The sequence below is a fragment of the Tinamus guttatus genome, unplaced genomic scaffold (assembly GCF_059628265.1).
Source record: "Tinamus guttatus ecotype Peru unplaced genomic scaffold, ASM5962826v1 Tinamus_guttatus_pri_ptg000655l, whole genome shotgun sequence".
Lineage (NCBI taxonomy): Eukaryota > Metazoa > Chordata > Aves > Tinamiformes > Tinamidae > Tinamus > Tinamus guttatus.
Genome location: NW_028289189.1, coordinates 535,340 through 558,375, shown reverse-complemented (window position 1 = coordinate 558,375; position 23,036 = coordinate 535,340). Strand labels below are relative to the sequence as shown.

General features: G+C 50.3%; 2 protein-coding genes across 4 annotated transcripts in view; both read right to left on the bottom strand.

The window, feature by feature from the left end:
• The window catches only part of PSMB3 (proteasome 20S subunit beta 3), a 226,566-nt gene that overhangs the window by 20,858 nt on the left and 182,672 nt on the right, over window positions 1-23,036 (bottom strand). The window lies entirely within an intron of this gene.
• Window positions 958-22,518, bottom strand: CDK12 (cyclin dependent kinase 12). Of its 3 annotated transcripts, none has more exons than XM_088536264.1 (14): window positions 21,447-22,518; window positions 16,235-17,119; window positions 13,130-13,306; window positions 11,630-11,769; window positions 10,837-11,007; window positions 10,163-10,352; window positions 9,513-9,569; window positions 9,155-9,256; window positions 8,223-8,300; window positions 7,630-7,746; window positions 6,903-7,034; window positions 6,070-6,284; window positions 3,837-4,286; window positions 958-1,637 (listed from the first exon to the last, which is right to left on the bottom strand). In XM_088536264.1, the coding sequence occupies exons 1-14, from the start codon at window positions 22,496-22,498 to the stop codon at window positions 967-969; spliced, it is 4,437 nt and encodes a 1,478-aa protein (XP_088392390.1). In that variant the 5' UTR covers window positions 22,499-22,518; the 3' UTR covers window positions 958-966. The 3 variants fall into 3 exon arrangements, with proteins under 3 accessions (XP_088392390.1, XP_088392391.1, XP_088392392.1); XM_088536265.1 differs by having other exon boundaries at window positions 958-1,610; XM_088536266.1 differs by lacking the exon at window positions 958-1,637 and adding an exon at window positions 2,530-2,950.

Here is a 23,036-nt window from a genome sequence, read left to right as displayed (position 1 = left end):
GCTCAGAGAGCGGAGCTGCTGCCTGGGCCCGGGAACTTTGAGGGACGATGCAAAGGGGAAACCCACAAATCCACTCCCGGTTGCTGCAGTTTCCCCCCTCAGGAATAGTTTTATTTTCCTTTAATTCTTAAAACATTTTGGAATTTACGGCTTACAGAGAGAATACAGACTGCTGGGCGATGCACTCAGCTCTGGGGCATCTTAAGAAGAAAATAAAAATAAAAAAGGACCATTCCCACTGCAAACGAATGGCAAAAGAGATATAAAACCCAAAGAGACCCTTCACAAAAGCCAATTTACTAAGGCTACCACCAAAAGAGAAGTGATCGGGAGCCTGGGAGCCATCGGGGCGGGAGGCAGCCGGCTCCAGGATTTCACATGGAATGGGAAGGGGAAAGGGCCGAGCCCGGAACGCGCTGCAGAGAAAACCACGGGAAATCAACTCCGAGTCCAAGCCAGTGCCGCATCCCGGGGCTCCAAATCCAGGACAGGTCCCCCTGCAGCAACACTTTTTCCAATTTTTTTCTTCTTTTTAAAGAGGATTGAGGGGGAAAAAGAAAAAAAAAAAAAAACACCAAACCAAAGAACTGCTTTGGGAACCAGCCTCTCCCTTAGCCCTACCTGAACACTGCCCGCGGCTCCCGCTTCCCGGAGCGCAACCATTGCGGTTTCCCTCTTCCAAGGCCGTTGGTTTGCCGCATCCCTGGAATTTTTAGAGGCTTCCCCCTGCCCAGCTGCTGCCTGGGAGCTCCCTGCGGATTTTCACCACTAACCAAGCGCGGGAGGGCCGGCCCGGCGGCATCTCCAAGGCGGCACCGAGCGAGCGCGGGACGCGGAGCCGGGACGCGGACGAGGCCTTGCTCTGGCGAGAGAGGAAGGGTGGAAAAAAATAAAATAAAATTAAAAAAAAAAAAAATCGTTTCGCTAAAGGGCGAGAGGGGGAACGGGCAGGGCGAGAGGCCGGTGTCAGTACGGGACGCCTCTGCCCCGGCCCCCTCGCGCAGGCACTCGGCCGGGCCCGCGGTAAGCCTTGCCGTACGGAGCCGCCGCCGGAGCGGCCCAGGCCGGAGCCGTTCCCGGCGCGGCGCTCCCCGCTCCCAGCTCGCCGTAGTTTTGGATTTTGGCCTCCGGATGCACCAGCGCGTTGTTGTTGTTGTTGCTGCCGCCGCCCTCGGCCTTGGCGAAGGGCTGCCCCGCGGCCGAGTGGATGGCGACGGGGACCCGTGCGAAGCGGAGGTCCTGGTCCCCCGGGAACTGCGCCGATCCCGTGCCCTGGTAGCTGCTCGTCTCCCCGAGGTGGCTCACGGAGCCCAAAAAGGTCCTGCTTTTCCCCAGCGTCTGCGCGGAGGCTTCTGGTAGCGTCGGGCCGGAGTTGAGCTCCTCGGCGCCAAATCCCCCCTCCGAGCCCTCGGCGCTGTAAGTCCTGGCCGAGCGGGACCGGCCGACGTCCGCGGCGGCCCTCGGGGCCTCGTGGCTCCGCGGCTCCGCGTCGTGCTGGGAAAGGAGCTGCAGCAGCGCAGCCGTCACGGCCGGGGTCAGCTCCTGCGCCGCGCCGCACACGTCGCCTTCGGCCAGCGGCGGCGGTCCGGGGGGCTCGGGGGGTCTCTTCTCTGGGGGGAGAAGGCGAGGAGGACATGCTGTGGAAGGGTTACTTCTTTTAAACACCAGCGTTACAAAAAAATAACCCCCCCTGCGAACAGATAGAGAGCGAACCCCACGCGTGCCCTGTGGAGCTGCCCATGAGGGAGGCGGAAGGTTCTAGAAGCCGCCATGGGGCTCCCGGGCTGTCCCAACGCGTGGGCATCCGTGGAGAGGATTCCCGGCCCCCGGGAGGGAGGCAGCGGCGGCCTGGGCGCTCGCGGTGCCGAAACCCGCACGGAACCGCGCGGACCCGGACGGACCCAGCGGGAGGGAGCAGGGAAGGGCCCATCCCGCTGGGCCCTCTCCTCGCTGTCGGGAATGCCGTTCTCATCCGGGAACTGCCGTGCCCGTTTCATGCCCTTTTTCAGGTTTCTGGAGCACAGTCCAAACCAGTCTCATATTTGCATGCTATGTACAGATTGTCCTGAAGCACGTGAGGAAAAAAATGTTAAAGAGCCAGTCACCCCCCTCCCTTTTTCTTTTTTTTTTTAAAAATATATCAGTCTTGAAGTAACCAGGATTTCTGTTTCCAAAGGCTCTCTCCTAATGGGAACAAAAGCAGCCTTCCCAGCACACGCAGGGCTCTTGCTACTCCAGGATCACAGCAGCTCAGGGGGTGCAAGAAGCAGGGGCCGAGCCCCGGCCCTCACCGCGGCCTCGGGGCCAAAAGTGACAACACGGAGGGGACAAGCAGCTTCCTGCGGGACACGGTCTGCTCCGCGGGGCCCTCCTGGCTTCCCAAAGCCCTCCTGCCTCCTGCAAGGCAACACAACTCATCCATCAGCTACAGGATCAGCTACCCTGGGGTTAAAGTTATCACTGGCGATGATGTAAAGAGGGCACGGATACCTTGGTTGAATCAGATCCTCAAATCAGTTACAAAACTGGTTATTAAAAAGGTCAAACTTTATTGTGAAAACCAGTAGTCTTCCAGGACCACCCCTCCACCCATATCAGTCAGTCCACTTTAAAACTAGATTGTGTTTAAATCCAGAAAACAATCTTCAGGTAATTTTAAAGCCAAGCTGATTTGGGGACAGTATACCATTTAAAATAATTATAACAGAGAACAAAGTTATTTAATTGAATCTGCTCTACAATAACCTAATTATTTTCCAGTTCTAGGGCAAAAAAAAAAGCACAATCACAACTGGCTTGTGGTGGGCGGGTATGTTGAAGGCACGAGAACACAGCACGTTCAGCTACATTGCAGAGGAGTTGTGTATCGGGCCAAAAGAGGCTCCCTGGAGAGTTTGAGACATACTCAGGAGGCGCTTCTAGAATTTGGTGAGGTCGTCCCAGGATGTTGCTAATAATTCAGAAAAACCAACAGAAACAGAAGACATGGAGACATTTACACTCACCTTTGAAAAGGAAATCCAAGAGTTCATCGATACAATCAGGCCTTTTAAACGTGTCTCAGTTGCCCTAACAGAGCCAATTACCTGGCTTAACCTCAGCTGCTGAATTCAGGACTCATGGAAGTCACCTCTACATATAGATTAAGCACCCTAAAGCCAGATACACGAGTTTTATGTGTGTAATTGCCACTATCCCTCCTGTTCAACACTCGGCATTATTTCAGTTCCCATGTTCTTTACAATTTTGTCTGCGCTTTGTTTTTGAGGGGCCAAAACGGGGAAAAGGGAATGGTGAAAAAGGTACTTGGGAGAGACTGGCAGAGCTGTGTAACTGCAGAGATCCAACATCCCGTGCAAAAAAATCTACCTCAGTGGGTAAACCCAACATGACATGAGTCATGACCAAAAACACGGTGCAGATTATCAATTATTGGGAATGTCAGAGCAAAAACTGAACTCTGCAAATTTTCCCCAGACAGATGGGGGGGAAACAGAGCCTTTAATCTTCCCTGACCTGTTCACAACAGAGCATTACAGGATTTTGTGTGTTGTGGAGATGTGGAGCAGTCTGGTGTCCTGATACACTGGGAAAGGCCTCCTGAGCACTCGCTGCAGGGAGCAGAGCAGCGGGTCTCCCGGTTTTGGGGTCTAAGAGTCGCCCCCCTGAACACCCAGCGCGCTCCCTCCTGCCACCCGCTCCCTCCGTTCCCGGACTCAACCATCCTGGTTCCTCCTGGCCGCAGTTAAACTAGAGGCACTTGTACGGAAGGCTTTAATTGCTCAAACAGGCGAACGGCATCCAAGATACACAAGCAGGGATCACAATTTATTTACCTGTGCTTTCCTCCGGGTGCACGGTGGGGGTTTTCCTGGGCCCCCGCTGCTCGCCGCTCTTCTCCCCGTTGCTCTCCTCCAGCGTTAGGACAGGCTCCTGGCTCTTCATGAGCTGACTCAGCAGAACGGCCAGCACGTTCTGCATGTCTCCCTGAGCGCTGGCTGCTTCTGGAGTCGCCTGCTCCTCCGGTGGCGGGGCCTCCGTGGGTGGCTCTTCTATGGCTTCCTCTGCCGCCGCCACCGCCTGAGACTCGTGTTGCTGAGTGGTGGCTTCTGTCAGAGCGTTGATGGACTGGTTGAGAGCCTCCAGCTGCTGCTGCATCTCTGGGTTCGAGTGTACATTCAACAGCTGGGCCATCTGTGGGACACTCAGATCAGTCTGGCTCTGCAGCAAGTTCAGTAAAACAGCCAGTTCGCTCTGATTCAGCTGCTGGGTGATCTCTCCAAGGCCTGCAGGGAACACAAACAGCATCACGGAACGGTTACGGAAAGCTGCAGCGCGCTGCTCCGTGACCACGACGCCCAAACTCCCGCATCCCAACGCCTCCCTTCTCCGCGTCCCCGGGGAAGGCGGCGAGGCTTTACGGGGAGGATTCCGGGAGCGCCGCTCCGCTTCCCGCGTCGGCTCGGAGCCGAGCGGCGCTGCAGCAGCACCCCGTGGCCCTGCCACGCACTGCACTCGCGCGGGCTCCGCGGCGCTTTGTCGCTGCCTGCTCCAACCTGCCAACAAACTGCGCACGAAGCTGCTCATCAGAGCAGCATATTTGATGTTAGCTGCTCACCGGAGCAGCTAGACCCAACGTCCCCACTCGCGGGGCAGGTAACTCCTCGAGGGCACCCCAAAACCACAGCGTGAGCGGCCACCCCAGCAGTTACCCCCAAAAAAGGCTGAGGATGCGTGAGGAAGATTGAAACCCTCCAGCCCAGCTCAGCAGCAACCGGAGCAGCAGCTCTGGTGGCAGCTCAGCACCTTCCCAAGGTCTCTGCAGCACTTGGTGGATCAAACGCCCTCCCTCTCGCACCGAAAAGCACATTCCCTGGCACTGATTTATGCTGCTGCTTGGAAGGAAGGATGTTCCACTAACAGCAAGAGAAATTAGGCCACGCAGAACACAGTTCTGTGCGGAAAGCTGGCCTGGGATCACACAGGCCTCCACCCTGGCCCCAAAGCAGCCAGGTTAGTCTGAAATAGAGGCCCTGAAGGGCATCGCCTCCTCCTGTGCCACCCCGGTGAGGGTGACGAGGGTGTCACTTCGCACTGACCTTGCGTGTCACGCAAACTCTCTGGGAAGCGGGATGCACCATTTGGATTTAGAAGCTTAAAAATAAGCTCCCCGTGCTGGTAGACGACCAATAATGTGAAACTCCTTTCTCAGCTGTTTGCTAATCTGACCACCACCTTTTGTCCATCTGCCATGTTCCATTGAACACATGGATCGCGCATTCCCTGGAGCAAGAACCGTCTTTCCTGCTATTTGTCTGGACAGCACGCGACACAAAGGAAGCTTCTGCCTGCATCTGGGTTTTTACAGATCTTCCACAGAACAATCAGCCGGGTCCAGGCAAACTTGCACATCTCTGCATTCCCTGGAAGCAGAACACCTCTCCTAAAGCCATTTCTTAGACACTAAAAGGTTGATCGTGGTTTTGGGAACAGTGTACAAATCCTGGTCTGGCAAGTCATTATGACCAAGAGATGTTTTTCTGCAGGAAGTACTGTGCAAAAATTTGCATTTCCACCCACCAACCACTAGTCTGTTGTTACATGCCTAAACTTTATGTAATTTGATCAATAAGATCATGAACTTCAGCTCACTTGTGCTCCCTTTCCCTTCAGCCTATTATTTGCTACTCTGCTCGTCTACGTGATTCCAGAATTCCTTCCATCACTCTCCATGAAAACATGTGTAGGAACCAACAACGTCACTCATACAGTGAATTTAGTCAGCTATTATATAGAACAGCTGACTGTATAGTCAGCTATTCAGAGATTCCAAATATCATCCAGAATTCTCTGCACTCGGTAGTCTTTGGAACAGAGAGAGGAGAAACAAAAACAAGAAAATGAATCAACTTCCCCCACCTCAAACAGGGAGATGCAGGAATGCTGTTTCGACAGAATTAAAGAATCCCCCTGGCTTAAAAAGAGGCAAAAACCTCCACACCCAGCACAGAGATGGCAGGGATGCAGTTTAGCAGCAAGATCTTTGCACAGACCAGACGAGGCACTGACCTACTGCATCTCCAACACCGGGCTCTGTTTTGAGCTGGGCAGGCGGTGGCTGCACAGGACTGCTGTTGTTTTTGACAGTGTCCGTGCTTGTAACAGAGGTAGTTTCTTTCCGAGAAACTTTTGATACCGGTGGCTCCTCCACTGCGATCCCACTCTGCCGCTGCCGTCGGCGTTTCTTGCTCCACAGCTCGTGGCAATCCTGCCAATGGGGGAGGCTGGAAGAGAACAACAACTCTTAATAGCTTAGAAAGATCGGAAGGATATTAATTTTATCCTCGAAGATCACAGAAAATTATTCGTGCCATAAAAGAAGTGCGGATGCTCCCCTGACTGCAACGTACTTTTACACTCAAAAGGGGCAAGTCCTAGAACTGGGAAAGAGGATTATACTGCGCATGAATCATTTAATTTGCACTAGTCCTTATTCCTGAAAGGGCTGTGCTACTAAATATGCACACAACCCGCCGTAAGGGTAAATCTGTTAAGCTTTCAAAGTATGGTGGCTTTGGGTGAGCAGCTGCCATTAGGAATTCTGAAGGAAAAAGGAATCCTAAAAGCTACAACCTACTTGCGTCAACGAAGCTACTGCAGAGTTTCGTATTCCACTCACCCGGGGTAGGAGGAGAGAGCTACAAAGGCAGCTTTGGAAAAAACAACACTAGAGAGGGAAAAAAGAGCATAGGAAAAACTATTTGCTCAGCTGTATGACAAAACGCTGGGGCACAGCGGAGAAAAGAAGCCAGAAATCGGTGAAAACAAGGCCAAGGCGATGGCTCCTTCGCAACGCTCACTTAGAGTGCCCACCGTGGTGGCAGATGCCAGCTGGAACTTACTCCGGGGGTGCCATCTTGCTGAGGTCAACGTCCTTCAGGAAGTCGCTCTGCAGGGCCTGCTCCGCCGTGCAGCGCTTGCCGGGGTCCAGCGTCAGCATGTGATCCAGCAGGTCGAGCGCGGACGACGGAATGCTGCGCGGAGATCGAACACAGGGAGGGATTAAGAGGCTGTTCTCAACAGAAACCCATTTCCAGAGAGCCACCTCAAGCCTAACAGAAACCTACACAGGCAAATTTACTAGTAAGCAATGCCGCAGCTCACAGACATCATCAGAACAGGCATCGGATTAGTAATATTTTCAGTCTAATTTTTACCGCTTTTGAAGAGCGGCTCTGTACAAATCCCCAGAGATTATCACACAATTATATTGTGCCCCCAGAGAGCACATCTGTGAAGTCAGACAGCCTCTGCACTGTGCAAATGCCATCCTGTGAAGCTTCCAAGCACAGACTGACAAGGCAGACTGCAGCTAGACGTGTACATGGAGGCAGGAAAACCCCTCCAGGAGGCACCTGTGGCAGATCAGGTATTTAGAGAGGGGATAGTGACCACATTCCAGCCTTCCACGGATGACAGCAGCCCTCCTGGAGAGGAGGGCAGGTACGCAGGAGGAGCACTGCCCATCCTGCCCCGGAGACTGGAGCCAACGGATCGCACGTCAGCCACACGACATAACAGGGCACGATTCTAACGTGCCCCCTTGTCCTCTCTTCTGCTTCGACTCACAAGGAGAACTCTTCACGCAGGCGCCTTCGGTATTGCTTCTTGGGCTTCATAGTGTTGAAGTAGGGCAACTTGATGACATCCGGCCACACTGCTGGACAGGGGCTCCCACAGAGTCGGCTGAGAAGCAGAAAAGCAAAGAGTTATCAGCACGTAAAACACATCTGAGAATAGTCACCACCCAAGTGAAAACATTTCCTCTTCAGCAATTAGGCATATCAGCATTTTAGGATTGGGTACAGTATTAAACAAAGACCCAGGTTAAAAAAGCAAGCATCATGAACAGGAGAAAAGATTACTTAGAATTGATACACCATCTAACAAACAGAATTTTCAGTGGTGAGATCTAATTTAAGGCCACGATTTTTGCACTCTAACAGCACAAGTTTACTGAGGGTGCATACATTAACAGACACATGCTTGACTGCAGGTGTGGACACCCAGAGGCCTAACCATTCACATTTGCAGTTATCGTGATGTACTGGTCCTAATTTGCAGGCAGATTAGAGGAAGAGGGCTCTTATAATACACAAACTGTGTGCATGAGCAGTTTCTGCAGTGCCTCTTCTCATAGGCATGCATGTGCAATGCTTTACCTGATTAATTCAAGCTGAGCCAGTTCCAGATTGGCTTGAAAAATAGGCTTCTTTGTAAACAGTTCCCCGAGGATACAGCTGGAAAGAGGAAAAGCAAGAGGTCATGACAGCAAACTCTTGGGATGATCGTTTGAACACTGCAGCATTGCTGTTCGGAAGCAGGTTTGCCTGAGGAGAGTTATTTGCATCAGGGCTTGTAGTTGAGAACTGACAAACTAACCTATGTGTAAAGAGCCACCAATTCCACACAGCTGGGAAATAACATCCACTAGTAGGCTGGTTACCACACCACGGGCTTAATGCTTTAACTCTTTACAGGGAAAAGGGAAAGCACCAAGAGCAGAATGAGAAGAACAGCCAGAAATCTCAGGTTCCCCAGGCTCAGCCCAATTCTCCCTCCAACTCCACTGTCACAGGTTGAGATATCTGCTCACCCAGCTATTCTCTGCTGCCAGTAGTTTTTTGTTTATCATTGCCAGGCACAGGACAGTCTTACACACACGTCTGTGCACACACAACACTTCCTAACAGTTGGAAGGGAAGGAAATGAGGGAGGGGAGAGCTCTCACTCATTCAGCCCTCAACATCTATGCTTAAGGCCTGTGACAGCAATGGCAATTGGTGCCAGACAGAGCTGTGGCCTCTTGCAGGCACCTGTCTGCTGGAACTGGACCGAGCCACTTGTCTGGCACAAGGCAGTGAACTGGACTTCACAGCCAGAACTTCCACGAGTAATTAGCAGCACACATTTTATGCTCCTGTGTGTCAATACCTAAACACATTTTGTTTATTATTAAACGATTTAGCATTAGTTAGTTGACAAATCTATTGCTTTAAGGCACAGGATTTGAAAGGATTCCAATACTATCGGAACACTTTGTCCAGCTAGAAGAGAAATCAGATTTGGCAAATGATACAAACCAGGTACTTACCCGCAGCTCCACACATCTATGGCTGGTGTGTAACGCTCCTCTCCTAGCAGCAATTCTGGAGGTCGATACCATAATGTAATGACTTTATTTGTATATGGACGGCTGTAATATAAGATACATGGAAGTAAATTAAGTGCTACAAAATGCTTACAAGTTGCAATCATTACTCCCAAAATGTAGCACTTAATTAGAACTGGGGGGGTTCTCAAGTACCTATCCCTCCCTGACCTACAACTGGCTGCCACTACTCAACAGTGGTTGATCTCCTCAGGTCAAAGCAAAATGGGGACATTAACAAAAGAGCTCGTCTCACTTATGTTAGACATTTCTCCCTTCTTTTCACCTCATCATGTCTCACCTCTCCTCTGAGCTGTAGAGTCGGGCGAGTCCAAAATCTGCAAGTTTGATTTGCCCACTGAAAGACAAAAGCAGTCACTAGTTGGAATCACAGCAGTAAAAAGAAGGAAAACTCCTCCATGCAGTAGGCAGCTCTAGCAAAGCAATGTTTGCAGTAATTATTTTGGCAAAGCTGGTCTTAGTTTTTCAGACCCTGTTTGATCCTTCCAAGAAATGAGAATACCTGCAATAATTCAGTCTCCTCTCCACCACAAAACCTACCCAGTGGACCAACATTCCAGTGAAATCTTTTCGCATGTGGATACCCATGTAATGCAACTATGCGCAGTGTTAGTCTTATTGGCTTAAACTTTTCTTATGGATACCCAGGTAAAGACTTGAAAATTAACAGTAAACAAATAACAAATAACACTATAATGTGTTCTACGGTGAAATAGAGCGTTTTATATAAGTGAAAATTCATGGAGAGCTGCTACTTCCTACTTCAACCTTCAATGCTTTCTCTGCATACAAGCACTTAGAATAAACAGTGCACTAAAAGTCACCATGAAAGAAACGCAACTAAAAGGAGCTGCAAATCTAAGCAGAGGGTCCCACATGGAGAGATTACCACAAGCAGATCACCCTGAATTGTATCTAGTCCCAAGTTACCTGTTGTTCAGTAAGATGTTGGAGCACTTGATATCTCGATGAAGGAAGTTCTTTTTGTGGCAATAATCCAGACCTTCCATTAACTGTTTCATGAAAGACTTGATATGGTCCTCTGAGAAATGTACCAACCCGGATTCTAGCAGCCCCATTAGGTCATGGTCCATGTACTCAAACACAAGGTAAAAGGCACCTGGTAAAATAAAGAGAGACAAGGGAAAAGTAGAAATAAATTCACTGCTGAGAAAAACAATTGATTGTTGAGAAAAGTCCCAAGGCAAGAAAAGCTCACGGGGTATTAAAGCACCTTTCTTCCACAGTGATGGAGGATCAAAGACCTTTCACACTATCAGTATTCTGTCAGCACCAATCAGTGTTAGAAGTGATTTGTAAAAGTTTTAGGAAAAAAAGCACTTTTCTGACTCCGCAAGAACAAATGCAATGCACCCTTTTAATTCCACCTCCGCTATGTGATGTAACGACTCATATTAATTGGAACCTATTATTTGATGTAAAGCCAAATCCAGATGACAAACTTTTGCTGGAACTGCTACATCAAGAAAGCACATAAAGAAAACTGACACACAGCAGGACTTAGATCTCTGCTTTTACAATAAGGATAACAAAGATTGTGTCACCTCTTCAGTTCATTGAAACCACACCCTGTGGTGTAATACCTTTGTCCTTCTTGAAATCCAGTGCATCTTGTTTGTCCGTGACAATTTCCTTCATGTTGACAACGCTGCGGTGGATGAGCTGCCGGAGGATCTTGATCTCGCGGATGGCGGTGATGGGGAAGCCTTCCTTCTCGTTGTCCAGCCTCACCTTCTTGAGGGCCACCAGCTCCCCTGCCACAACAGGACGGTGTCACAGGGCCCTGCTACCAGCTCCACGGGGCTCCGAGGGGAGAGCTCGGAGCTGCCATGGGCACACCAACACCCACCGGGAAAGAGCAGAGCCTGCTCCGTTACCACCCTCGTTGGCACTGCTCTGCCCCAGGCTGGGAGCCAAATCAGGAGCAGTGACACCGGTGCTGCTGCTCTGCTCCAAGGGGAAGGGGCACAGGTAAAGCCAGCCTGCCCTGGAAACTGCTGCAGCCCTTCTCACAAGCTCTGCTGCTATGAACTCAACAGAGGCTGCCTCAAAAGCAGCGCTTGGGGCATCTTTGGTGCTGTAACTGCACCTGCCATGAGCACCGGAGCAGGCAGCACGCTGTATATGCAGAGCACAGCTGGGCACCAGCTCGTGGACCACAGGATTTCTGTGACTGCGCTTTGCTCCCCACTTCTTTTAAGCCCCTTTTGAAAACCTCCAATGTTCATTCTAAGTCTGGAGCTATTTCTGGTTCTACAGTTATTTGTCATTAACCGGCACCAGCACCAAGCCTGGAGAGGGCTTTAAGCACACCCACCCTAACAGAACCAGGCCATAAAGAGGCAGAATTGACCTGAAGTCACTTGGCATCTTTACCTGTATCCTTGTCCTTGGCTTTGTACACCTGCCCGTACGTCCCTTCTCCAATAATCCCAATGATATCAAATTTGTCCACACAGCGCTTCCCCCAGTCGCTTTCCGTCTGTCTCCTTTCCCCATACCGAGGACAACAGATTCTGGAAGAGGAAAAAGGCCCGTTAGACTCCCAAGGGCTCCACTTACCACAACCCTGCAGGCAAACCCTGCCCTAGGAATAAGGGCTGAGCTGGGGCGCCCTGTCCTGCTCCCCTGCCAGCTGAGGGTTTATTTCACGCTGCACACGATCTCGGCTGCTCCAGATACAAGCGCTGCTACGTAGAAATGTTATCCCTTTTCTTCAGTCACTCATTAAAGCACCCCAGCCAAAAGCACTGCGTTGCTATCATATCTTTTCCCATCAGTTTTGTACTTAAAAAGCTGAACGATAGCTTTCTTCTACGGGGCAAATAAGGCATACAAGTCAGAATGGGGAAGACAAGCAAAAGGGTGTTATGCCACCTCAAATCCACATGCTTCGATACAGCAAAATTACTTTGTCATAGCCTCTTTGGACATGTAAACAGCTACACTGATTTCTACAAAGACCTCAATACAACAAAGCAGTCTGAAAAAGAACCAAGAGTATCTAAAAAAACCCAAAGAATTATATTACAGTAGCACAAAAGGCAGTGTTTGAAATCTGCACAAACACTGGACATTTGATCCGTCTTTGTTTTAAATAAAGTGCAGCTAGCAATGCACATACAGAGAGACCCTACACATGCAGCAGTTTACTAACACTTGACAACTGCATGAATTTTGCTACGCAGGGAAGCTGCAAACCCCTCACAACATGATCCACACTTCAATAGTGCATGAAGATAAGGCACGTGGCTCCTTTCCTACATAATCTCTTCTTAAAAGCACTAGGAGTTTTATGGAGGGATATTTATCAAGAGATTGCTTTGGCCTAGAAGCTACAACATGAAAAGATGAAGGAAGTCTCAGGGCAGATGTGGCTGAAGTCTGAACGTTAACACTCCAGCCATCCCTGATGCTGAAAGGATCAAAGGGAAGGACAACTCGGACATTAAGTCTAAGCTGCAGCCTCCACTTGATGCACAACACGCACACCATCCTCTTCTTCACCAGCTGCAACTGCTGTACTCTTCATTCTCAGATTGTTGGTAAGTAGTTTTCAATTACCACCAGGAATAGATAGTATATTATCAGGAAAAAAATAATAAAAAAAAACAGGGCTTGGTTTATCCAAACACCAATCTGAGGACATAAGATTTTCAGTAAAACAGAACCAAGTCTGGCTGAAGATTTATAAATAAGTACACATTAAGAGTTCTCCTCATCCTACAGATTGCAGGGAAGATGCTAAGAGAAGGCAAAGCAGGTGCCAGACTCAACTTTAGAATTGCTTGTGCTTTGAACAACCATCTCTCGCACGGGGACATACAGAAAACCTAACAACCAAAAAAGGCAAAAAACAAAGGAAAGCAGCCTTACTTTGGTCTCTTTTTGAACGGTTGCTGAGGTGGTGTGGCTGCCTTTGGTTCTGGGGAGTCGGGAGGAGATGGGTCCCCTCCAGGGAGCTCTGGAGGGAGCGGGAGGTCCGTGAGTAAGTGTCGTGGTCTCTGCTCTCTATCTTTCTTCACAGGCTTCGGAGGAAGAATCTCTTTTGGACTAAACTCCGCAAAGTTAATATAATACAAAGGTCAGTCTTAGCAGGCAATTAAAAACAAACCAAAAAACCCCACCATTGTAGGCCAAAGGCTCTGCGTTTGAGCGCAAAGTTAGGAGCCCAAGTTTAAGTGACAAAATTAGCAGAAGTATAAAGCAAAGAATAACCACGTTTTACACAGCTAAAAAGTCGGTGGAGAAAAATATTAAGTTTAGATGACTTCAAATAAACCCACTGCTCTTTGCAACTAGAACTCTCTCAGTTTACACAAATAAACCGTTCTTCTGAAGCTCCCAGAAGATACAGAATTCAGGTTATCATCACGTTACCCCTTGCAGACCCTTACTCCACTACTAGGCCCATTTATTATGGCGTAATTAAATGCATGACCTGTTAAGGACTGCCATAAACACACAAAGACACTCAGAATTAATTCCCTACACGAGCTGCTTTCAAATTCTAAGGACCAAAGCATCACCAAATTTTACATATTGCTGAGAAAATTTACATATTTGCTGAGAAACCAACGGGATTTGCCTTGTTTTAAAATATCAGTGGTGTCAGTAGAGCTTGGTTTAGACTAGCAAAAGTCTCATAAGCAGAATCTAATTCCTCCCCCCTGCTTGTATGTGGCAGGGAGAATTCCTACGTCTGAATAGTCAGTAATTCTTCTCCATGAAAACCTGTTTCACCAGAAAAAGAATTCTATTAAGAGATGGGAACCACCTCTCATAGTTCTTCTCCTGCTGACACACAGTTATCTGTGCTTAGTTAATCTATTTGTACGTTAACATACAAATACTACTAGATGGTTGTAAACCAGGGCAATGCTGAGTAGTAGCTACTACTACTACTACTAGATGGTTGCTCTGCTGTCAGAACATTTGGACACTTGGATTTTTTGTTTTTAATGAGAAATCTAAACAAACCCTCCAGAGTTGCCCAAGCAAAAACAGTGACAAGCTTGTCACCAACTGCCTGACAAGACCCCTGGAAGTTGCCTCCCTTCTCCTCCTTCCCTGAGAGAGGGCACGCGTCAAGCAGCTCCGTTTTTAAATCGTGTTAGCATTATCACCTGCTGACCGGGTGTTCCCAGGAATCTGGGCCTTCCTGCTGCTCTTCTGGCCAGGGGAAGCGACCCCAGGACACCCTGACTGCTGAAATGACTAAGTCACAGACCAAAAATTGCTCAAAACATTGGCAAGCACGAGAAAAGGTCACGGAGAGTCTAGCCAAGTGAGATGCATTTTGTACTTGGAAGTTTCAAAGCATATTTTCAAACCCTGTGCTTACCACACTCTTAGAGCTCTGCAGGAGTGATTTCCTAGTCTCAGCACAGGGAAAAAAAGAATCTGCTTAAAGACTTTTACTCACAGAGTCACTTGGTTAAGAGTGAGCTTCTGTATATGGTCAGTATCACTTAAAATCAGCATTAGACTCAGCAGCTGAAGTGAGATTTCCCCTCTTTTTATTGGGGAAGCAGCACTGGGAACTCTAGCAACCAACTGTGCTGTTACCCATGCTCTTAAGTTCATGGGGCCAGCAGAGGTGGAACAAAGATAGAGCCACACTGGTTTGGAAAATGAAATATCACTTTTGCAGCATTATTTCTATGACTGGAGATGGGTGAAAACAGAAGAATCTTGCTTCAGCTGGCATTGAATGGGGATAAAATCTGCAATCGGTTAAAAGCTGCTGCTCCTCCCCGATGAATTTAAACTAAACAGATACTTGCTGAACACCACAACATTAAACAGCTCGGGGAGGGCAACACAGACACGTGCAAGTCTAGCTTTTATGGTTATCATGGTGACAGCATTGCCTTGATTTACATCAATACCAGGGCAACCCATGAAAATCAATTAAGAGAATCAGAATATGTAACATACAATTTTATATAATTACCCTTTTGTCTTTTTTTTTTTTTTTAAAAAAAAAGTAACTGTCATGCAAAACTGTTAAAAAATATAACTTCACCGAGACATCTAATACGTTCTATAGTGAGGGTTAGAAAAGAGACAGAAGCTGTAAGGAAACTACAGGCTAAGACCAGTGATTGTCTATCTTCTACTGAAATAACAGCCTTACCCTAAAATATTAAACAGCTACAAAAAGGGAGAGGAAAACCAGTATTTTTTCCTCTCCTTTTGTACTTGTGGTATTCTGTAGTGACCCTCTGCCATCCTGCTGCCCCAAAGGAAGGAAAGAGATGAAAAGGCAGCAGCTCCTGTGGACAGGTTCGTGTTGGAGGCTGAGCAGGAGAGCAGCTACACAAGGCAGACCCTGCGAGCCTGGCTTAGAGCTGGAAGGACAGAGGTTTTCCGTGTGCATCCCGCGGCGGGATGGGAGGAGCGCACGGACACGGTGTGTGCCAAGGAGGACAGCACGTTAGGCTTGTCACCACCACAGCTCTGATCATCTGCTCTGATCAGCTCTTTGACAGCAGAAAGAGTATTTTAAGTAACTTTTTTAAGGCTCAGAAAAATAAGTTCGGTTTTGCTCCCAACATTGACGCACTCGCATTCTCAAAGAAATAAAACCTACAATTTCAAAACAAGCTTTTGCAAAAGGCTGCAGTGCAAAGGGCTGCATAACTCTGGATCCACAGGTTATTATCATAACAAACATGAACTAATCACTAACATGATTTGGAATTTCTAGCAATCAGCATTAAAACAGTAGCCAAGCCACTCTTCCTTACTGAGATCATATATACCTGTCACATCAGCCATGAAACTTTCCCTGTAGAGCCAATAGGGCCAAAAGCACAGGAATGGCCACACAATGTGGTATTTATTAGACACCGGGATAACCGTCACTGCTGGCTGGATAAGCTAACAACCATGAAACTAATCAAAATAGAATTGCTCTTCCTTTCAGTGCTTTGCATTCAAATACAAACCGAAGGACGCCGTCCCACGTGACCTTACCTATCCAAGTCATCTTCCCCAACTAAAATAGGGGGGAGCGGGAGCGGAGGCAACGTCGAAGTTTTCAGGTGTGGGATAGCAGCCGTCACAGACACTTGGGTTTTTGTAGCGACTTGGACAGAAGACTGAGAGTTCACCTGAGAGGATAAAGTAGACGTCCTTGGGTGGGAGGAAGATGGCAAAGATGTCGGGACTGAAGCAGGGAGCTGAACGGGAGCCAGTTGGGATGGTGGCAGAGGAGGAACAGCAGGTGACGGAGGCAAAGGTGGCAGCGGCGGAGTCGGAGGTGGCGGCGTGGTTGTCGGCAGAGGCGGAGGAGGTGATTTGATTGAGGGCAATGGGGGTGGAATCTCCTTCTCTGCTGCCTCTGTCTCTTTTGGAGACAGAAGCTCCTCTTTCACTACTACAGGCTTCGAGTCTTTTGTTCCCATTTGTTTTGCATCTTTAACTGGAACAGGATGTTTCTTTTCAGAGTTCTCTTCTGCTTTGACTTTTATTGTGTCTGCAGATGCTTTAGTCTCTGCATTTGTATACAGTAAATTAACTAATTCTGTATCTGAAGACGACTTTTCAGATTTAACAGTTTTGGTGACCTTTTTAGACTCTGTTCCAGACTCCTTAAGTTCAGTTGAGCTGTTCTCCTTTCTAGAAAGGAAAACAGGCGAGCCCTTTGCCTCCTTTCCATCCACCTTGGCTGCAGCCGCCGCCGCCGCCGCTCGTTCCTTTTTCTTCCTGCTGAGTTCGGCCCCCAGACTCGAGTTCAGCGGCAGCCTGGTAGGGGATATACTGGAATGGCGACTGCGTGACCCAGACCTCTGCTTTTTACTGTGAGATGATGAGTGTCTTGAATAGCCAGGACTTCGACTGCGGGACTTCACGGATTTCCTGTGGGGAGAACAGGAAGACAAGTCACACGAAGCAAGTCTCAACCTCTGGGCTACTCACCATCATTAAAGGCGCTCTCTGAAAAGAATTCAAATTCCTTATTTGTCAGCTAAGCTTAAAGAGTCCATAACACCTGCCAAGAGAGACTCAAGTTACCCAAACCTACTTTGGGACCCGAAACACGTTATAGTAGTCAACATCCAGCTTCCAGGGTCAACACTGTCCTTACATCACACAGTTAAAATAGAAATGAACCCTCAAGACTGGACAAGGCTCAAGGTAAAGATGAGACTGTAGATGCATGAGCCGAGCAGCTGAGAGGATGACCCGGCAGTTTAAGAATCTTTCACTGTAATTACATGCAGCTTTGGAGGAAACAACAGAGAAAATGTGACTGCCCTCGTGGGAATCTCGCCTCAGGAAACAGCTCACTTCAAGCTAATTTTTCCTCTGGTTCCTTTACTATCATCAGAACTCCAATTTGCTTATTGGGATTCAGGGGAAAAAAGAAACAGGAATTTTAATTCTGTATATTCGGAAGGTGTCTGTCGTCGCCCACAATAAATGGGCTCTAAATTAGTAGTATGTGCAGGGCTTACTGAGAAACCTGCACTGCAATACAAGGCAGGAAGTGTCCAACACCATCAGGGCTCGCAAGATAAACACAGTACAACCCTAGTCAGAAAACTGCAATAACTGCAGACTCACTAGAGACCAATTTGGAAACCATTAAAAAGAAGAATTGGAAACTTATTTCTAGTCTATATGTCAAAGTTATTGCCAAGAGAGCCCCGTTCTTTCCCTCTTCAGTAAATCGGGCTTTGATGGGAATTCTGCCTCAAGATCATGCCCTTTTCCACAGGTCTGGTTAATGAGTTAATTGTCCTACTTTGCCATTCAGATACCAATTCACCTGCCACATCCCACCACAAAGCTGCCAGCAGCTGAAAAAAACCCATCACCGCTCTATGCAGTGACAGCCTTTGCAGGCTAAGAAAACATTCCCAACAAACCCTGCAGGTTGTAGTTCACTGCAACCACAAATAGTTTTAGAGTTACCCTTCACCATTCCCTTCCTCTCCTTCAGGAGAGATCCTGTTTAAGACAGCCTGAACTCAGTTCCTTGTTCCCGACCTTCTCTCCTTCCCCCTGCAGATTATCTCTTCCCACTTCCCACAGTGGGAGGGAAAATGCACAGGCAGATTTCATTTGTAGAGGAATTCCTCCCATTTGGGACATCCTTTCTGGCTTTACCTGCAGCCAACACTTTGGTACTTTTCTCCCTTCTCAGCCTTACATGAACTAACAGCCCCAAAGGCTTCCTCTGCTTGCTGTAATTAACAGAGGTTTGGGGGAAAAGAAGGCCGTCTGTCCTGCACATCTTCCTTTTTCTGGATAAAAGTGCCTCCAAAAAACAGCATTAAACTATCAGATAGAGAGAATTAGGATGGTCTTTAGAGGAGGAAATGCTGGAAGTCTCCAGACCTCCTCGTGCTGCAGGAGCAGCTTCTGCCAAGAACTTTTGGCAGAGGTGAACCTGGAGCAGTCCACGCTTACGGGCTTCCACATCAGCCACCACACAAATTCCTGAGAACATCTCCCAACGTGAAAACATCACCCGTGCTCCAAACCAGAGCAGAGAGGAGGAGCAAAGGAGAGGAGTATCTGGGCAGTTTGACCGCGTGCTCCTGCTCCAATTTCCCAGGAAAAGCCCAAGCAGAAGAGCACTGTTTCTTACTCACACACCACGGCACAGATCTGTGCAGCAGCAGCCACTGCTACAGCACGTGGAGACACTCACACTTAGATGCTACAGTCGGCACAGAGCACAACCCACCTTCAAGCTGAACGACTCTGCAATTCCTTCTAGTTTTCGCTACATTGACAACAGTTGCTACAAGTCGCATCTGTTATTTTCCCTGCTGACCAAATCATCCCCATTTCCTCCTGAATTCAAAGCAAGTTGCTTGGCACACCCATTTGGAGCACAAGCATTCTGCATTCGCTCCAATCAGCGCAGCATGTTGATTTAGTTTCCTAGGACTGATTTTTGGACATGCAGATTAAAGAAAAAAGTAGAATGCACTTAAAAAAAAAAATCCAACATTTCTAGGCAATGGAAATAATTGAGTGTCCCAAAAAAGCCTGTTACCTCTTCTGAAGAATTTAAGCTACGGTCCCATGCTTAGGACAGAAGCAAGGGTAGGAGTATAAGATGATTTCTCTCCAAAAATTGTTATTGCTCCTCTGTGTGATCCAGGGGAGGGCACCCATCCTCGCCCTGTGGCTGCCCTGGTGCTACCTGGTGCCTCCGTCTGCGGCGGCTGCTCCGTGGAGCCGGAGCGGCCGCTCCGGGCGGGATCTTGGGCAGCGCGCGGCCGGGGGACATCTCTGCCTCGCGCAGCAGATGTTGGACCATAAATGTAAATTGACTTCCACATTGTACTGACTGCAAGCTTAATGAAGCAAAACCAACATATTAATTATAACCTAAAATTTGCCTAATATATGGAAAATACATTCAATTCTCTCCATCCCTTGGACATAATCACCTAAGGCAGATGCTTTCTGAAGGCATAATCCATGCTTTGTGTTCGGATCTGAAGAAAATACATCAAAGTCAGTAAGTTATCTTTCAAGAAAGGAGAGAAGAGTGACAGGTTATCAGCTGAAGTCACAGATTCAAAGACCCTAGTACAAGCGGAGCGTAAACAATAAGTAACCTTTGAAATCTATTTTGGTTTGGGTTTAGCTTTTTGTCAGCGAGTCAAAGATGCCTTTAAAAAGGCTCCTACAAGGGGAAGCTCATGGAAGCACAAAGTGCTTCAGAGGCACTTGTGTCTTTAGGAGGAGAACGTTGATTTCCTGGGTCAGGAGCAACTGGGGGAAAGACCCCATTTGGGGTAGGGCTCTCCCTGGCTACAGCTGAGCACGGCCGCTCGGCAGACCCCATGGGCACCGTTAGCTCATGCATCACACCCAAGTTTCTACTACCCTATCTTGCCCTTGCACAAAGCATTCCTAAATAGCCTGCAAAAGCCCTGCCACAAGGTAAAAGCGGGGCGAGGGGAGGGAAAAGAAAACCAGGAAGGACTTGGCTCCCTCAGCATCTCTCAGATGTATGTATAGAACGGGGAGAAGGAGAAACAAGCCGGGAATCAGTGGGAGGAGGGAAGAGAGGGCAACTCCTGCTTGTTTGCTCCACCATTTCGCATGGCCGGTTTCCCATAGGAGCTTCCAGGCCGCTCCACAGCGCGGCTCCTGCAGAGAGGATGTTTCAAGCCCGGAACACAGCAAAGAGACAAGAGCAGCTCTCGCAACAACAGCGAAATTCCAAAGCCACCAAGTTCTCTGGCAACTCCCGATCACTAAACTAAACCCTGGAGGCAGATTCTTCCCACAGCTCCTGCTTGGAGCGAGGGATGCAGCGCTGCCAGCACGGCACAGAGCATTTCAATAGTTATTGCATTCCAGGTCAGATCTTAATTGCCATGGAGCTACAACCAGAGCGCCACAGCACACACAGCAACAACCGGAGCCGCGCTCAGGACTTGTGCACACAACAGGGTGGCTAATAAACATCTGAAATAAAACACAGTTAGCAGCACTTTCAAGTAAGGAAGAGTTTGTATTTCTGACCGAGTGTGGAGGAAAAGGAGAGAGGAAAATTATAATTAAGCCAAAATACAACTGCTTCCTACTTGCCCTTCCAGAATGCCCTGATTTCAGGATATGGAAGCAAGTAACTCCATTACGGAGAAAGTTTAGGCTAGAAAGATGCAGTTTACACACGGTCATCGCTAATTCAAGGGAACAAAACAAACAAGTCAGTGTAGAAAGAGTAAAACACACTCAAACCAAGAGTGACCCTCCTTAAAAGCATGAACAAGTCTTCACATCTAGCAGAAAGACAAAGAATTCTAGAAATAGGTGGGAAAGATTCTTCCCAACGGAAATTCCCACTCATGAAGGGCCTTGGGAGGGGAGGGCTCCATCCCCATGGAGGCTGCAGATCCCCCCCGCAGGGGCCACCTCTAGAGGAGAGTGTAACTTAATCCCGGGAGCTCATTCGGCCCCGGGGCTCTGCTGGGAGCCAACATGGAGGCTGCCTGGCGCCACTCAGGGAGGTGTTTTCCAAGGTGTGAACACCATTTCCCAAGGGAACCATGGGAACCCTTCCCAAAGCAACACCACACGTCGCCACCAACACCCCACGGGCCCGAGCGCGGTTACGAAGGGGGCCGTTTCCACATCCCCAGAGCCGCTCGTCCCGAGATGCTTCCTCATCCCCGCGCTTCCACCTTCCCGGCGCCGCGCGCTCACGCACCTGGCGATGGGGCTTCGGCTCACGGAGCGCTTGGCCGCGAAGGGGCTGCTGGAGCGCCGGCGCCCGTAGGGGCTGGGCGACCTGCCGCCGTACGAGCCGCTGCCCCGCTCGTAGCTCGAGGAGCGCCGGCGGCTGTAGGGGCTCACGGAGCGCTGCCGGCGCCCGTAGGGGCTCGGGGAGCGCGTGCCGCACTGGTAGGCCGCGGGCTCCTTGTAGGGCGGGCTCACGGACTGGCGGCGCGACGAGCCGCCCGGGCTCTTCTTGTACGAGTCGTAGGTGCTGGAGGCGTGAGAGCGCGGCGGGCTGAGGTCGTACTCCTGGATGTAGGAGGCTCCCGAGGGGCTGTCGTCCAGTTTGGGGCTGTCTGACCACTTTCTGTGGGGACTTCTGGATTTCCGCTTGGGACTGTCAAGGGTTTTGTAACTTTTCGGAGCATCCCTTTTCCGGTGGCTTTTGCTGCGCTCCTTGTGGCTGGATTTGAGCTCCCGCTCCTTCCTGGATTTCTCCTTGTGCGCTTTGGCTGACCGGGACTCCTTGTTGCTGCTCTTGGAGGAGAGCGACTTTGGGTGCTCCTCGTTGTCATCGAGGAGCCTCTTGGACGATCCCGATATCCTGTCCTTGGTGGATCCTGACCTGCCAGACGCCTCCAGGCTCTTTTCCAGCTTCCTCTCCTTCTCCGCCTGCTTGCTCTTCATCAGCTCGCGAATGCGCTTGTGCTGGTGGTGCCGGTGCTTCTGGGCCCTCTCGCTCCTCTCCGCCTTCCTGTCCTCGTTCTCCCTCCTGTCCAGCTTGAGGGCCACATCGTCCGAGAAGGTGTCCGAGTCCGAGCTGATGTCGTCGTACTCCACGAGCGGCTTGATCACCGCGCCCAAAGGCGCCGCGCTTTCCGGGGCGGCCGCCGGCGCCTCCTTGGAGTGCCGGGACTTGTGGCGCTTGTGCCGCGAGGCCGGCCGGTGCCGCTCCTTGCTGTTGGAGGCGCCGGGCGCGCGCTGCGAGGCCCCCCCGCCGCCGCCGCCCTCCTTCTTGCCCCCATGTCTCTCCGGGTTGGGCATTCCTCCCCCGCTGCGCTCGAGAGCGGGGGGAGCCCCCGAAACCCCCCCAAAACGCCCCTCAGCGCCCGCCGCCCTCCCCCCGCACCATTCAGGGCCGCGTCGCCCCCTTCCCGGCCGCCGACACCCCCCGCTCCCCTCCCCGCTCCTACATGGGGAGCCCGGAGGAGGCGGAAGGGCCCGGGCCTCAGCGCCGCATCCGCGGGGCCCGGGCGCGCGGCGGGCAGCGCTGGGGGCGCCCCGGGGCCCGGCCTCCTTCCCCGCCGCCCTCCGCTGCCCTCCGCCGCCGCCGCCTTCCCGGCCCTCCCCGCCGCGCCCCCCGCGCCCGTCCCAAAGCGAAACGGCACCGCGTCCGGGCTGAGGGGAGGGGGGGGCGCCAACTCTCGCGAGAGCGCGCCGCCTCTCGCGGTAACGCCGCCGCGCCCTCGCGAGAGGAAGGGAAGCGGCGCGCGGCTGCTCTCGCGAGAGCTCGGCCCGCCCCCACGCGAGGCCGGCCGTGACGCGCGCCATGGCGCCGGGTCCAACTTTATTGGCGCCGCCG